This window comes from Balaenoptera ricei, chromosome 13, assembly GCF_028023285.1.
Source record: "Balaenoptera ricei isolate mBalRic1 chromosome 13, mBalRic1.hap2, whole genome shotgun sequence".
NCBI lineage: Eukaryota > Metazoa > Chordata > Mammalia > Artiodactyla > Balaenopteridae > Balaenoptera > Balaenoptera ricei.
The window spans coordinates 15,224,702-15,238,680 of record NC_082651.1 but is presented as its reverse complement, the minus strand read 5'-3'; the positions used below and the strand labels follow the sequence as shown (position 1 = coordinate 15,238,680).

The following is a 13,979-nucleotide window of genomic DNA, read 5'->3' as shown; positions in this document are numbered from 1 at the left end:
GATCATGGTAAAACATTCATACAACACAGCAAATGTGAAACTGAGCCCATGATCCCAAGTTGCAGAAATAACCTCTGCTAACCGACAAGTATTTTCCACACTATTTTTAGTACACATTCACATGTGCACAAACTCAGACCCTTTAGATACAAACAGGATACTGTATATTATTCACAGCCTCTTTCAGCTAAGACACAATATATGAATACAAACACCTAGCTTATGATTTTCACTTGGTCCATTGCTGTAATAGCTGCATTGTTCATGAGAGAGAAAAAGCTGTCCATTGAAAGGGGACTGATTAAATAAATTATGATCCATCTACACCATGAAATTATATGTGGCCTTTAAAAAAGTAGGTAGATCTATTTATGCTACGTCAAAGTATTTCAAACATAAATTTAAGAAACAAAGAGAGAACTGTTAGGTATACTACAGTACTATTGTTTTAAAAAAAGGAAAAGAAGTATGTGTATATGTGTGTACGTATACACACGCATACATTTTTTACAAGTATATACAATTGTGAAAAGCAGTAATGGTGAGAGTGCATGGTGTAGGGGAGAAACATTTTTTTTTTTTTTTAATTTTTAATTTATTATTTATTTATTTATTTATGGCTGTGTTGGGTCTTCGTTTCTGTGCCAGGGCCTTCTCCAGTTGCGGCAAGCGGGGGCCACTCTTCATCGCGGTGCGCGGGCCTCTCACTATCGCGGCCTCTCTTGTTGCGGAGCACAGGCTCCAGACGCGCAGACTCAGTAACTGTGGCTCACGGGCCCAGTTGCTCCGCGGCATGTGGGATCTTCCCAGACCAGGGCTCGAACCCGTGTCCCCTGCATTGGCAGGCAGATTCTCAACCACTGCGCCACCAGGGAAGCCCGAGAAACAGTTTTATTGCACACTTTTGTGTACTGTTTTTCTCCTTTTTATTTTTTTTAACATATGAATGCTTCTTTACCAACTCCATTAATTGAGGAATTGTGTTTATCTTGCCCATCATTATATCATTGTAAGAACAATACCTGCTCTTACATGGTCATTCAATAAATATTTACTTGAAGAACAATTTTACAGACTAATTGATTTGAAATGTTCCAGTTAGCGTTCCTGCACCTGCTTCTCTGTGCTGATAAGGTTTGAGACTGCTTTCAGACCTTCCCACCTCTCTCCTGACACTTGGCAACATCTTTCCTGGAAAAGTCCCAATTCCTGGAGTACTTACCAACAAAGGAAGATGTCAGTGAAAGTCTCTGCTGTGGTGAAAAGTGCAAATATAATCCAGTACATCATCCATTTGACCTGTTGAAAGAGAAAGCAATAAAGCTAGCAGAAAAGGTCAAGGATGAATGGCTGCCAACTTGAAGAGAACAGGCCCCGACAGTGGATGCTGAGATGTGTCCAGGCAGAGGGGCCTGCATTGGTAACCCCTTTTCCTATCTTTCCCCAGGTTGGTCCAGTTCTACACCAGACTTTGGGGCTGGGGGCAAACAGGCTGTTTCCACAACTGACCCAGGCTCAAGCTCTAAGTAGACTTTAGGTGGCCTTCAATAGCCCTCAGGTGAGCCAGGAAGACCCGAAGACCAGCAGTGACTCGGGTTTCAGTCAGGTCATTTGCCCAGGACTAACACCAGGTGAATAAAGTTTTCAAGCCTCCACAGAGACACACCCTGGAATAAACTTTAACGTGGCCAGACTCTCTGATATGGAATGATGGTAATCCTCACTGGTCATTTAAAAACCCTTCCAGGGACTTCCCTGGCGGTTCAGTGGTTAGGACTCCATGCTTCCACTGCAGGGGGCGTGGGTTCAATCCCTGGTCGGGGAACTAAGATCCCGCATGCCATGGTGTGGCAAAAAAACAAAAACAAAAACAAACAAAAAAACCTGTCCATGTGGGAAAGCCCCATAGTCCCTCCCAGAAACTGGATCTTTTCTTTTAATCTCCCCCATGTGACCATCCTTTTCCATTTCTACTGTCTCTCTTCCCCAATTGAGGCCTTGGTCCCCTCTCTGCTGAACTACTGCAGGGGTCTCCTGACTGCTTCTCTGTCTCTTGGCTTTTCCCTCACCAATCCATTCTACAAACTATCCCCATACTAATCTCCCCAAAAGCATGAACTCAACCTATTAATCCTCCATTTAAAATCTTCTAGCCTGCAGCATAAAGTCCAAATTCCTTAGTCTGCTTCTTCTGGCTTTTGGAAACGGTGGGATAGTTTGTATTGGACTAATCCTCTTGCCAATAATGATAATAAACTCTGAACAAAATATTTTATTTTATTGATTGATTGATTGATTGATTGCCTGCCGTGCCGCGCCACACGGCTTATAGGATCTTACTTTCCCGACCAGGGGTCGAACCCACACCCTCAGCAGTGAAAGTGCAGAGTCCTAACCACTGGGTCGCCAGGGAATTCCCTGAACAAAATATTTTAAAACAACTGTTTGAAGGCTAGAAAAGCTATCAAAAGCTGGCAGAAACTGGAAAGGATTCAACTCTTGAAATAAGGGGACCACACCAGAGTAAATCCATGTTGATGCAGTTAAGGAAACTCTCTAGCTGGCAAATCATGGGGCAGATAAAACTCCAGAAGAAACCCATAGTCTTATTTGCCTGAGGAAGTGGAAAATAGAGTTTGAGACTGCCAATGATGCTGGAAACTGAAAAGGAAAAATCCCCAGTAAGAGGGAAGCCATAAGGGGGTAGGCCCGCAAATCCACACATAAATTCCTTTCAATTTCTTGGCTGGCTCCTGAATTGCACAGAATCAGGTAATATTCCAAGGTGACTGAGTAAAATACAGCTGGAAAACTGAGAGTTGAGCAGAGATTCAGTTTCTGCCCACTGGAGGAGAAATAGAGCTTGGAGTTCAAGTTCTGCCAAATTAGAGGAGCTTGGTAAACATTTGGGAATTTCCAGTGAAACACCTAAAAGGCCATACCTTAGGAATAAAAATTATACCCTAGGACTAAGAAATTAGCTCTAGGACTAAGAGCAAAACTGAAATACACCTGCCCCAATAAAACGTAAAACCTAGCTGTCACAAGGTCAAGATGATCTGTCAGAATTTAACTGCCTGTGAGAACAAAAATTAACGTTCTTCACAAGAAGGCAATGCAGATCTAGAGTTCCTATGATGTATTATACATAACAGTCCAATAAACAAGAAAAGCTATATATATGAAGAAAAAGGAAAACATACTCCATGGTTAAGAGAAAAATCGGTCAACAGAAACAGATCCATATTTGACCTAGATTTTATAATTAGCAAAGACTTTAAAAAGTATAAATGTGTGTTGAGACAACTAGATATTCACATGTGAAAGAATGAAGATGGACTTCTACCTCACACCATATACAAAAAATGAACTTAAAATGGATTAGAGACCTAAATGTAAGAACTCTTACAAGAAAACACAGGAGTAAATTTTTGTGACCTTGGATTAAACAATGTTTTCTTAAATGTGACATCAAAAACACAAGCAATGAAGGAAGAAAATAGATTAATTAGACTTTGTCAAAATTTAAAACTTTTGTACTTCAAAGGATACCATCAAGAAAATGAAAAGACAACCCACAAAATGGGAAAAAATATTTGCAAATCAATATTTGATACGGTATTTGTGTCCAAATAATAAAGAACTCATACAACTCAATAATAAAAAGACAAAACCCAACTTAAAATGTGCCAAGGGTCCATATCTTTTAGAAAATGAATCAATAACTAATAAATCCAATACCCATTTATGATAAATGGTACAGGTACTTTGAAAGTACCTGTTTATTCTGATATTTTTCTTCCTGCATTGTAAGTTCCCTGAGAGTAGAGACCAGTTCTTCTTGCACATCATTATATCTTTTGTACCCAAAACAGTTCTTGGCACATAGTAGGTTCTAGGTGAATATGTTTTAAATGCCTGGATTAGAATGTTGGGTGTTGTGAATGGAAAAGAAAGAACGGTCTCAAAAAGGTTGAGATGGAATATACTTTGGAAAATACTGGTCTAGGTGGCTTTTTGAGAAGACAAAACTAGATAGCTTGCAAAGCAACAGATGCTCCCCATGAGATGGATGGCTAGGTATACACGGGATGAAAGGGTCCTGGTGAAGCCAGGGCATGAGTGACTGATAGTGATGGAGCCTCTCACACTAGCAAGAAAGTAAAGAAAGAGTCAATTTAGGGAGAAGAAGCTAAGCTCCATGAGGCAGAGGACAGTCTGAGGATCCCGGAGGACATCCAAGAAGAATGCCCAACAGGCCTCTGGAAAGGCAAAACTAAATCTCAGGAGGGGGGTTAGGGCTGAAGACAAAGGTAAGGGAGCCAAGGCAGAGAGGAGGCTGGAAGCGTTAGCCTAAAAGAAGTTTCCATCATGTACTCCTCCATGTTAAAACACTTTCATGCAGAAGGAAGGGTCTGAGAATGACTCACTGAGCTTAACAAGGTAAATGAAATACTGGTGACTCATTCATGGAAACCATAAATAAATTACCTGGAAATGGTTTTCCCCACTAGGCCTCAGAGAAACCAAATGTAAGTTATTTTTCCAAGATTTGAAATAGAACTTGCCAGGTTTGAGGGATTCTACTCAAAATTCCCTGCAAGATGAGGGGGAGCTTGGGTGGGCCGGCATACAAAAAAGAGACAGAAAGTTATTGCTGATTTGCGAGGTTATCACTGGGGGCAACTCTGGAGGGGACAGTTGACAGCATAACTGGGAACTTCCTCTGGACTGGTCAAGCACAGGAATGAGAAGACAGGAGAGCAGTGGTAACCCTAGGCCATAATAAAGGGTGGGAAGCAGAGCTTGTTGACCTTCCATGAGCCACAGAGGTGGGCTGAGACCCCACAGCCCATGAGACCCTGCTCCCAGGGCTCCTGGGAGCCTGCAAAAGGCCTCCCCCATGAGCTGTGGAGACAGCAAACTCAGCCACCTCTTAGCCTCGCCTCACCTTTAGCCTCCCCGACGCAGTCACACGAATATTTCTTGAGCCTCTCACACTCCCTCCTGCATCCGGGCCCTGCTTCAGCCTCACGGGGAATTCCCTATGCCAAATGACTGAGAAAGGACAAATGTGAGCCTGGTTGACAGATGAGTCTGCACCATCTGCTGGCACGAGCTCACAGTGGACAACTGTATAGTCAGGGGTGACCTGGAGAGAGTGGGGAAGGAAATTCCCGGCAGGCAGAACTTTGAGCAGCACAGTCAGCCTGGAAGGAGAAATGTCCTGAGGTAATACATTTATACTGTCACCAGGTTTATTAACTGTGTTTTCTTATTTTCTGTAGTCTTGATGCTGTGACATCTGGGGTCCTGCTGACTGGAGAGAGACTGCCCCCTCTAGGACTAGCTAATTCTTGAGACATTCTTGCCCCAGAGCGAACATGCAAACTGACCAATCCAGGATCCATACTCCAAACTACCTCCTTTATGGAGCTCTCGTAGGTTGAGCCAATACTTTCCAGCCCTAATCATCCCAGGACCTGGTACCAGATAACTAGAGGCAGCCCCCACACCCCAGAGCCTGCTGAAATTATTCCAACTAGCCAGTTCTAAGCTTGCTTACTCTGCCTTGCCTTGCCTTTCCCACAGAAACCATGATAAAGGTCATTGCCCACATTTCCCCCTCACTTTCCCTCTAACCCCTCACTGACCCTGGTGCTCCTCCATGTGGCCCTGCATGGTGTGCTGTACCTCCCACTTCCAGAGAACTGGGAGTAAAACCTTCCTCCTCCATGAGCCATTTCTGTGTCTGCATGCCTTACCATACCTGATGAAAACAAACCTGGGATACATTTTAAAACACCAGGTAAGAATTTGGATAGATGATGAGGTACTTGGAAGGGACAAGACTGAGCGACTGGTGTCGAGGTGGTTTGGAAATTATATGAATGGGCCCCCAGAATGCAAATATTTGTGGTTCTTGCTAATGCTCACCAAAAGGCCCTGATGGCAGAGGAGGCTCTTGGTAATCAGGTGGATGAGATGACCAGCCCTATGGATGTCTATGACCCTTTTAGCTCAGCATGATATTGCATGTTCAATGGGCTCATGGACCAGTGGTCATGTAGACAGAGGGAACACATGGACTCAGTCATGTTCATCCCTCTCACCAAGGGCGACCTGGCCATGACCCTGCTCAGACACCAAGTTGCCAGCAGTAGTGACTACGTATCTCTAGGACAGTCCCATATCTTAAGGCACCAGCCAGCATCCTGGGAGCGGGCTCATCATAACAAGCCCCTTCCTTCATAGAAAGGGCAGCATAGACTCTTTTCTGGAATATTCATTTATTGGGTATGTGGACTTGCTTTTCCCACTGCCATGTTTCTAGCAGCCATACAACAAGTTGTGGACTCAGTGAGTGCCCTTTTCATTTTGATGTATCCCAACATTGTTTCTGACCAAGGGCCCTCTTTTACAGCAAAAGAAATATGACAGTAGGCTGATGTTTTGGGGAATCACTGATCTAATCATGTACCACAATGCCCTGAGGCAGCTGGCCTTATACAATGCTACAAGAGCTTTGGAGAGTTCCAGAAAAGAACCAGGTGGGAATCAGCATTCTGTGAGGTGATATGCTGCCCTAGAGGATGCAGCTTCCTCTCTGAACTAGTGACCAACACAAGGTATTGCATCTTAGCCAGAATCTAAAGGTTCAGGGACCAAGGAAATGAGGGTGGTGTTTCTTATGATTAAGCCTAATGCTAGCTCCTTGTAACTCAAAGTGTGGTTCATGGGCTGGCACCACTGGAAACTCCTAGGAGCTTGTAGAATCTCAGGCCCTACTCCAGAGTTAATGGATCAGAATCTGCATTTTAATAAAACTCTCTATTTATTCATATGCATGTTAAAGTTTGAGAATCACTGGTCTAACCCACTCACAACACTTCTGCTTCTCATCCTCAAACCTCTGAGCTCTGCTTTTTAATAACTTTAGTACTCGAAAGATGGATGCTTCCATGAGGGATATAAAATGGTTCTGATGAAGTGGAAGCAGAGACTAGAAGGTCACCTGGCCATTTCAAGACCACCATGCCACTAGGAAATAGATAATAAAGGGACTTATGGGCTTTCATGGGGTGACTGATCCTGCTTATCAAGGGGAACTAGAGTTGCTACTACACAATGTGGCAGGAAGGAGGGTGGATGGAATTTAAGGGTCCTCTAGGGGATCCCCTAGTATTGTCTTATTTAGAGGTAAAGTCAATGGATCACTACTACAACCCTACAGAGGTAAGACTACTAAGGCCTCAGATTCCTCAGGAATGAAGATTTAGGCCACACGCTTGGAGAAGAAACCACACTGAAGGCACCGGGGAGCACTGGATGGATGGTGGAAGAGGGAAGTAATAGGAAACGTTGCGAAAGACTTTCGAATGGGCGTCCCGTGGAATGCTAGGTGCTGTCCAGAGCAGCCTTCCGAGTTATCTTAATTCTGCAGGTGTCTTGTTTTACAATGTCTTTGAGCTATTTCGCAACTTTGTAAGTTTCAGAAAACTGATTACAATGCAAATAATTTAGTCTATAGATGTGCCAAAGAATTTTGTCCAATGGAGGTACAATTGGGTCCAATGGCCCTACTTCCCAAGAAATCAGTTGAATATCTATGAACAAATTCATTTAGTCATTCCTCAATGCTTCTATATATCTGTTCTTTGGAGTCTCCTTTGAACTGTTTTTTAACACCTTACTGGTTCTCTCATTACTTAATGAGTTAAGTAAAATTTTCAACATGTGTTAATTTTATATTTGTACAAGAATCATTATTTTACCCTTTTAAAAATCATCTTTTAACAAAAGACGTAAATACCAACTATGAACTCATGATCACTTGCCTAAATAAGGACTGTGCCTTCTATCCATTTTCTTCCTTTCTGTGTTATGTATAGATTTAAATATTTTAACTAATTTTATTTTTATTTATTCTCCTTCTCCCCCTAATATAGTATATAGGGTGTATCAGTGATGGTTCACTTGACAATTTAATTTTTAGAGTGCTGAATATAAGGTTAGATCCTGTCGGAGCCGGAGGATACTGGATCTGGAGCTGGACTCAGATGAAGAATTGGATTTAGCAAGCATCAATAAATGAGTGGCAGAGAATTCTTGTTGGAAGGTTTCTTTTCTTTTTCTTTTTGGCTGAGTTGGGTCTTCGTTGCTGCACGCGTGCTTTCACTAGTTGCGGCAAGTGGGAGCTACTCTTCGTTGCGGTGCGCGGGCTTCTCATTGCGGTGGCTTCTCTTGTTGCGGAGCACGGGCTCTAGGCGCGTTGGCTTCAGTAGTTGTGGCTCACGGGCTCTAGAGCACAGGCTCAGTAGTTGTGGCGCACGGGCTTAGCTGCTCTGCGGCATGTGGGATCTTCCCGGACCAGGGCTCGAACCCGTGTCCCTTGCATTGGCAGGCGGATTCTTAACCACTGTGCCACCAGGGAAGTCCCTGGAAGGTTTTTTGTTTGTTTGTTTGTGTTTGTTTGTTTTAAATATTTATTTATTTATGGCTGTGTTGGGTCTTCGTTTCTGTGCGAGGGCTTTCTCTAGTTGTGGCAAGTGGGGACCACTCTTCATCGCAGTGCGCGGGCCTCTCACTATCGCGGCCTCTCTTGTTGTGGAGCACAGGCTCCAGTCGCGCAGGCTCAGTAATTGTGGCTCACGGGCCCAGCTGCTCCGCGGCTGTGGGCTCTTCCCAGACCAGGGCTCGAACCTGTGTCCCCTGCATTGGCAGGCAGATTCTCAACCACTGCGCCACCAGGGAAGCCCTGGAAGGTTTTTTTAAAAGCCAAAACCTGGGTAAAAAAGTGGATGTGGATGTTGTGCAGCCCAAGAAGTAACTGTAATATAGATCATTATACTATATATTTTCATATATATAATATACAGGCATACCTCGTTTTACTGCGCTTTTTTTAATGCACTTTGCAGATATTGTGGGGTTTTTTTTGTTTTTTTTTTTTTTTTTACAAATTGAAGGTTTGTGGTTAAGCAAGTCTATTGGTGCCATTTTCCCCAAAGCATTATCTTTTAATAAAGGTGTGTATCGTGTTTGTTTAGACATAATGCTACTGCACAATTAACAGACTACAGCATAATGTAAAGACAACTTTTATATGCAGTAGGAAACCAAAAAGTTTGTGCGACTCACTTTTTGGTGATATTCATTTTATTGTTGTGGTCTGAAACCAAACGTGTAGTATCTCTGAGGGCGTGTGTGTGTGCGTGTGTGTGTGTGTGCGCGCGTGTGTATGTATTTTTTTTAAACTACCAGCATCCAAAGCCTTCTCATTTGGAGGGTGTCTCCCAGCATGCAGGTCTTTATGGGAGGCAAGGCCTATTATCCAGGCTTGGAAAAATCAAATGCCCCTATCCAGGGTTTTGAATCTTCGTGAAATGTTCCAAAGCCATGGGCAGCTGGCAGCCAGTTCCATGGTGGTGACCTGGGCAGCAGCTTCCTAACCAGACCCTTCCTGACGTATAAGCTTGGCTGTCACCCAGCCTTCTCAGATCTTCCCCAATTTCTGAGTATCTTTCCCCAGGCTTCTAGTTAATCCTACAAATTCCCATAAGTTCCTTTCTGTTTAAGTTTTTGTCTCAAAACCTTGACTAGTGCAGTAAGTTTGGAAAGACATAAAAAGCTATGAACGTCAAGAGCAGTGTTTCTCAAATTGAGGATCTTGTTAAAAATGCCGATTTTTCTTCAGGAGGTCTGGGTAGGGCTTGAAACTCTGCAGTTCTAACTAGCTCCTGGGTGATGTCGATAACACCAGTCCACAGACCACACTTTGGGTGTTGAGAACAACAGCACTGAACGTGGGACTTCCCTGGTGGTCCAGTGGTAAAGAATCCGCCTTCCAATGCAGGGGATGCGGGTTCGATCCCTGGTCAGAGAACTAAGGTCCCACATGCTGAAGGGCAACTAAGCCCGTGTGCCACAACTACTGAGCCTGCACACCTCAACTAGAGAGCCCATGTGCCACAAACTACAGAGCCCATGTGCTCTGGAGCCCTCGTGCCACAACTAGAGAGAAGCCCGCCCACCGCAACAAAAAAAATCCCACGTGCTGCAACTAAGACGCAACACAGCCAAAAAAATAAAGAAAATAAAGAAATATTAAAAAAAAAAAAAAGAAGCATTGAATGCTTGTAGAGAAGTGGCTGGAAAGTAGGGAGAGCAAGATCAAGAAGGTTCAACACTGTCTAATGGAGTTTGGACTTCATCCTGCAGGTAATAAGCAGCCATGAAAGGATCCAGGGGGAGTAAATTGAATAGATTTCCATTTTTCAAAGGCTTGTAGAAGTGATGTAGACAACAGAGCATGAGATGAGGTACAGGAGGTGGAGGAACCAGTTAGTGGTATGGCAGGCAGAATAACAGCCCCTGCCCCCAAAACATCCTCGTCCTAATCCCCAGAACCTGTGAGTATATTACATTATAAGACAAATGGGACTTTGCAGTCATTAAGTTAAGGACTTTCAGATGGGAAGATTATCCTGGATTATCCAGGCAGACCCAATGTATTCACATGATCCTTACAACTGGAGAACCTTCCCTGGTTGCCGTCAGAGGGAGACAGGATTACGGAAGAACGGTGGGAGACGCAATGCTGCTGGTTCTGAAGATGGAGAAGGAGGCTCGAGCCAAGGACTGCAGGTGGCCTCCAGGAACTGGAAAAGGCAAGGAAATGGACTCTCCCCTACAGCGTCCAAAAGCAGGCTTGATTTCAACCCAGTGAGACCCATCCTACTTCTGACCTCCAGAACTGTGACATAATACATTTGTGGGTTTTTTGTTTTTTTTTTTTCCTTTGGCTGCACCATGCAGCTTGTGGGATCTTAGATCCCCGACCAGGGATCGAACCTGTGCCTCCTGCAGTGGAAGCCTGGAGTTCTAACCACTGGACCACCAGGGAAGTCCCTCATTTGTGTTCTTTTAAGCCACTAAATTCATGGTAATTTGTTACCGTGGCAATAAAAAAATCGAATACAGGGGGCCACTGTGACATTCCAGGGAACGATGATGAGAGCCTCACTGAAGAGAGAGGTAGCACAGAAGGAGAGACCTGGTTTGAAAGATTATAAAGAGGATAGAGAGGAAGGGTCATAGTCACCACCTGGGCGTCTGGGTGGGGATGGGTGGTGAGGAAGGGACAGGAGTTAAAGGAAGTTTCCAGGTTTCTCTCTTGGACAAATGGGTCTGTTGGTCAAAAGGAGGGAAAGAAGTGAGTGTGAATGCGTGTGGGAGAAAGCATGTGAGCGTGCACACAAGTGTGTGAGTTGAGCGCATGTGAAAAAGCGCAGGAAAAGGAGGCAGGTCTCCCTTAATACCACTGGGCGCCTTGCTTCCAGTTCCATTTTTACCGAGAAACTGTCTAATCTTAGCTCTCAAGCTTTCCCTCCTGGGAAAAGCACGTGCTCGCCGCCAGCACAAACAGTTGCTCTGCTTGTCAGTTATATTTTTCAGTTTAAATTAATGATTGCCGTTCTAGTCATAAACCAGGCTCCTGTGAGTTTAGATACAGCAAAACAATTCACCAGGGTTTGCTCTCTCCCGGATGAGCGGACAGCGTTGAGTTTCTACCCCTGCAAATCGGAGGATCAGACCTTGAACTGCGGTGACCCCTGCTTTGCTTCCTTTCCTGGCACAGCGTCCCCCGTCCCCAGGCTGGAAGCAGTCGGGGAAAGGGTGACCTGGAGGAGGCTGCCCAGGGCTTTCCCCTGGGCGCAGTCCATTAGGAATCATGAGGTTCTGTGCTTGCAACTTAACAACTATTTATAGTTCACACTCTGAGATTCCTTCACAGACACATGCTGGGGACCCAGCCTCCACAGGAGAACACGCCCCGTCTGGATCCCCTGCTTCGTAGCAAATGCAAGCCAGGCAAGCAGTTCTAGGAAACTCAGAGAGAGGGTGTAGGCAGCTCTAGTTGAGCTGATCTGGAGGTGGCTGGTTTCATCCGAAAGACATCCTGGGAAAGCTGAGAACTTCCAAACCTGCTTTGAATGATTTCTTTGCCTGTGCCTAACTTGCCAAGCGAGCTCTTCTGAGTAAAAGCAGAGCAAAGACCCTTTGTCCCTCACAACACTAGGCGCTAGGATTGTTGATTTCCACCCACTGCTCAGATAAGGAAACCGAGGCTCTTGGAAGTTAAGATTCTTGTCAAGCATTGTGTCAATCAGACGTCAGAGCCAGGACTTGACTTCAGTCTCTTGATGACAAAATCTATATCTTTCGTACTTTGACCTGGGATACTATCCTCCCTGGGGAGGGACACTCCTCCCTCCCCAGCCACCCCCCACAGGTCTTCAATCAACGTGTGGTCTGAAGGTTCTCCTGCGCAGAGGTGCCCAGCACATTGAGGGCTGTGACTGGGGCACCCAAATCACCCAACAGTAATACAATCCTCCCACCAGTAAGTACTCCTAATCCCCTGCCCGTGTGTTCAGCCCTCTGCAAGGTGCAGTGGGAAACAGTCATAGGACGATGGTAACTCCTGCCCTCTAAAAGCTTACAAAGCAACAGGGCTTAAACAGTGGGGTGTTCAAATCACAGAACCGGCACGGGGATCAGAACTGCTAGGCAGGGTCTGCTGGACTTTAGGACCTGTGCTCCTGCCCCCAATGCCAGACTGTCTCCCAGTAATGCTGCTTTCCAGTCCAGACAAGGAAACTGAGGTTCAGAGAGATGAAGTCACTCTTCCAAGGCCATAGAGTGGCCTGTGGCCACTGGGGGCCTCCTATTCCAGGTGCCATTTCCTCTTGCCAGGCGTCCCCGCTCTGCTCACTTCCACACTCTAGTTCTAAAGAGGAGGTCTAGCCGGGAGAGGACTCCTGGGTCACACTCAGCAGGTCGCCGTACTGCCCTGCTCCCAGTACCCACCAAAGAGGGCATCTGTGCCCCGCCCCTGCACTTCATGCCCAGCTTCCCCCATCTAACCCCATCACCACCACCACCCCGCCCCCCAAAAGTGCTACTTACATATTCTTTAATGTCCTTCGATTTCACAGCCTTGTAGGAAGAATATGCAGGGTAAAGGGTGCCAAATATTAGCCTGGAGGGGAGAGAGAGGGGAAAAAAAGAGAAATGTGATTTTCATTCATCCTATTTGATGGAAAATGTCATCTTCGATGCAAGAAGCATCCTCCAAGCTACAGAAAATGCTGCTGTGAGGCTTGATTAATTTTTCTGAATGCCCTGGCAAATGTCCCATGGCTGGGACATGCTTAGGAACCTCTGTGTCCTGTTACAGCTCCACACCCACTTCCTTCAATCTGTCATTTGGCAACACAGCAGGGTGGTTTGAGGTCATGAAGCCAAAAATGGGGCCATCCTCTGGAAAGGCCGAAATTATATCTGGGGAGCAAGATAAGACAGCTAAGGAGACAAACGAGCAGTCTGAAAGGAAGCAAGAAATTTAAGAGAGGGATGGCCACAGTGCCAAAGACACAGGCAGCTTGGGGAAGCCCACTGGATTCTGTCACAAGCCAGCTCAGAGAGGGGGGGTCTCCCCAACACCCCCATGCTGTCCCGCCCCCTAAGCAGTATTCTCAGATACCAGGGAGAGTCTTCCTTCCTCTGTGAGCCTTTCCTGACCTCAGCACCCCCTGAAGATGAGGTTCCTCTCCTGTTCTTCACTGCCACTCCCTGGATAGTCCCCTTTCTCAGCCCTTATCCATACCACGTGCAATTGTTTATTCAATGTCTGTCTCTCCCACAAGACTTTTAAGTTCCACAAAGTCGAGGATGGTGTCTATCTCGCTCATGTAACCACACCCCCTGGGTCTGGTAAGTGCTCAGTAAATATATGTTCACTCTGGGAAGTTTCAGAGAGTGGTGAAGCAAAGGCCAGAGCCATCCAGGGGACACTCGTGACCTTGGGACTGAGGTCTCAGCAGCAAGGGGATGCCAGACGGCACTGGTCTGATTCAGCAAAGCCTCGGGCACAACTCCGCAGGCTCCAGAGAAATAAACACACCGTCCTTTGG

At 45.5% G+C, this 13,979-nt stretch overlaps 1 protein-coding gene across 7 annotated transcripts in view; it reads right to left on the bottom strand.

Annotated features, from left to right (window-relative positions):
* REEP1 (receptor accessory protein 1) overlaps positions 1-13,979 on the bottom strand; it is a 112,867-nt gene that overhangs the window by 46,031 nt on the left and 52,857 nt on the right. For all 7 annotated transcript variants that reach the window (XM_059942371.1, XM_059942376.1, XM_059942372.1 and 4 more), the window contains exons 2-3: positions 12,973-13,045; positions 1,223-1,299 (exon numbers count right to left, since the gene is read on the bottom strand). In XM_059942371.1, the coding sequence (XP_059798354.1) occupies positions 1,223-1,299; positions 12,973-13,045 (150 nt within the window). The remainder of the gene's footprint in view (positions 1-1,222; positions 1,300-12,972; positions 13,046-13,979) is intronic.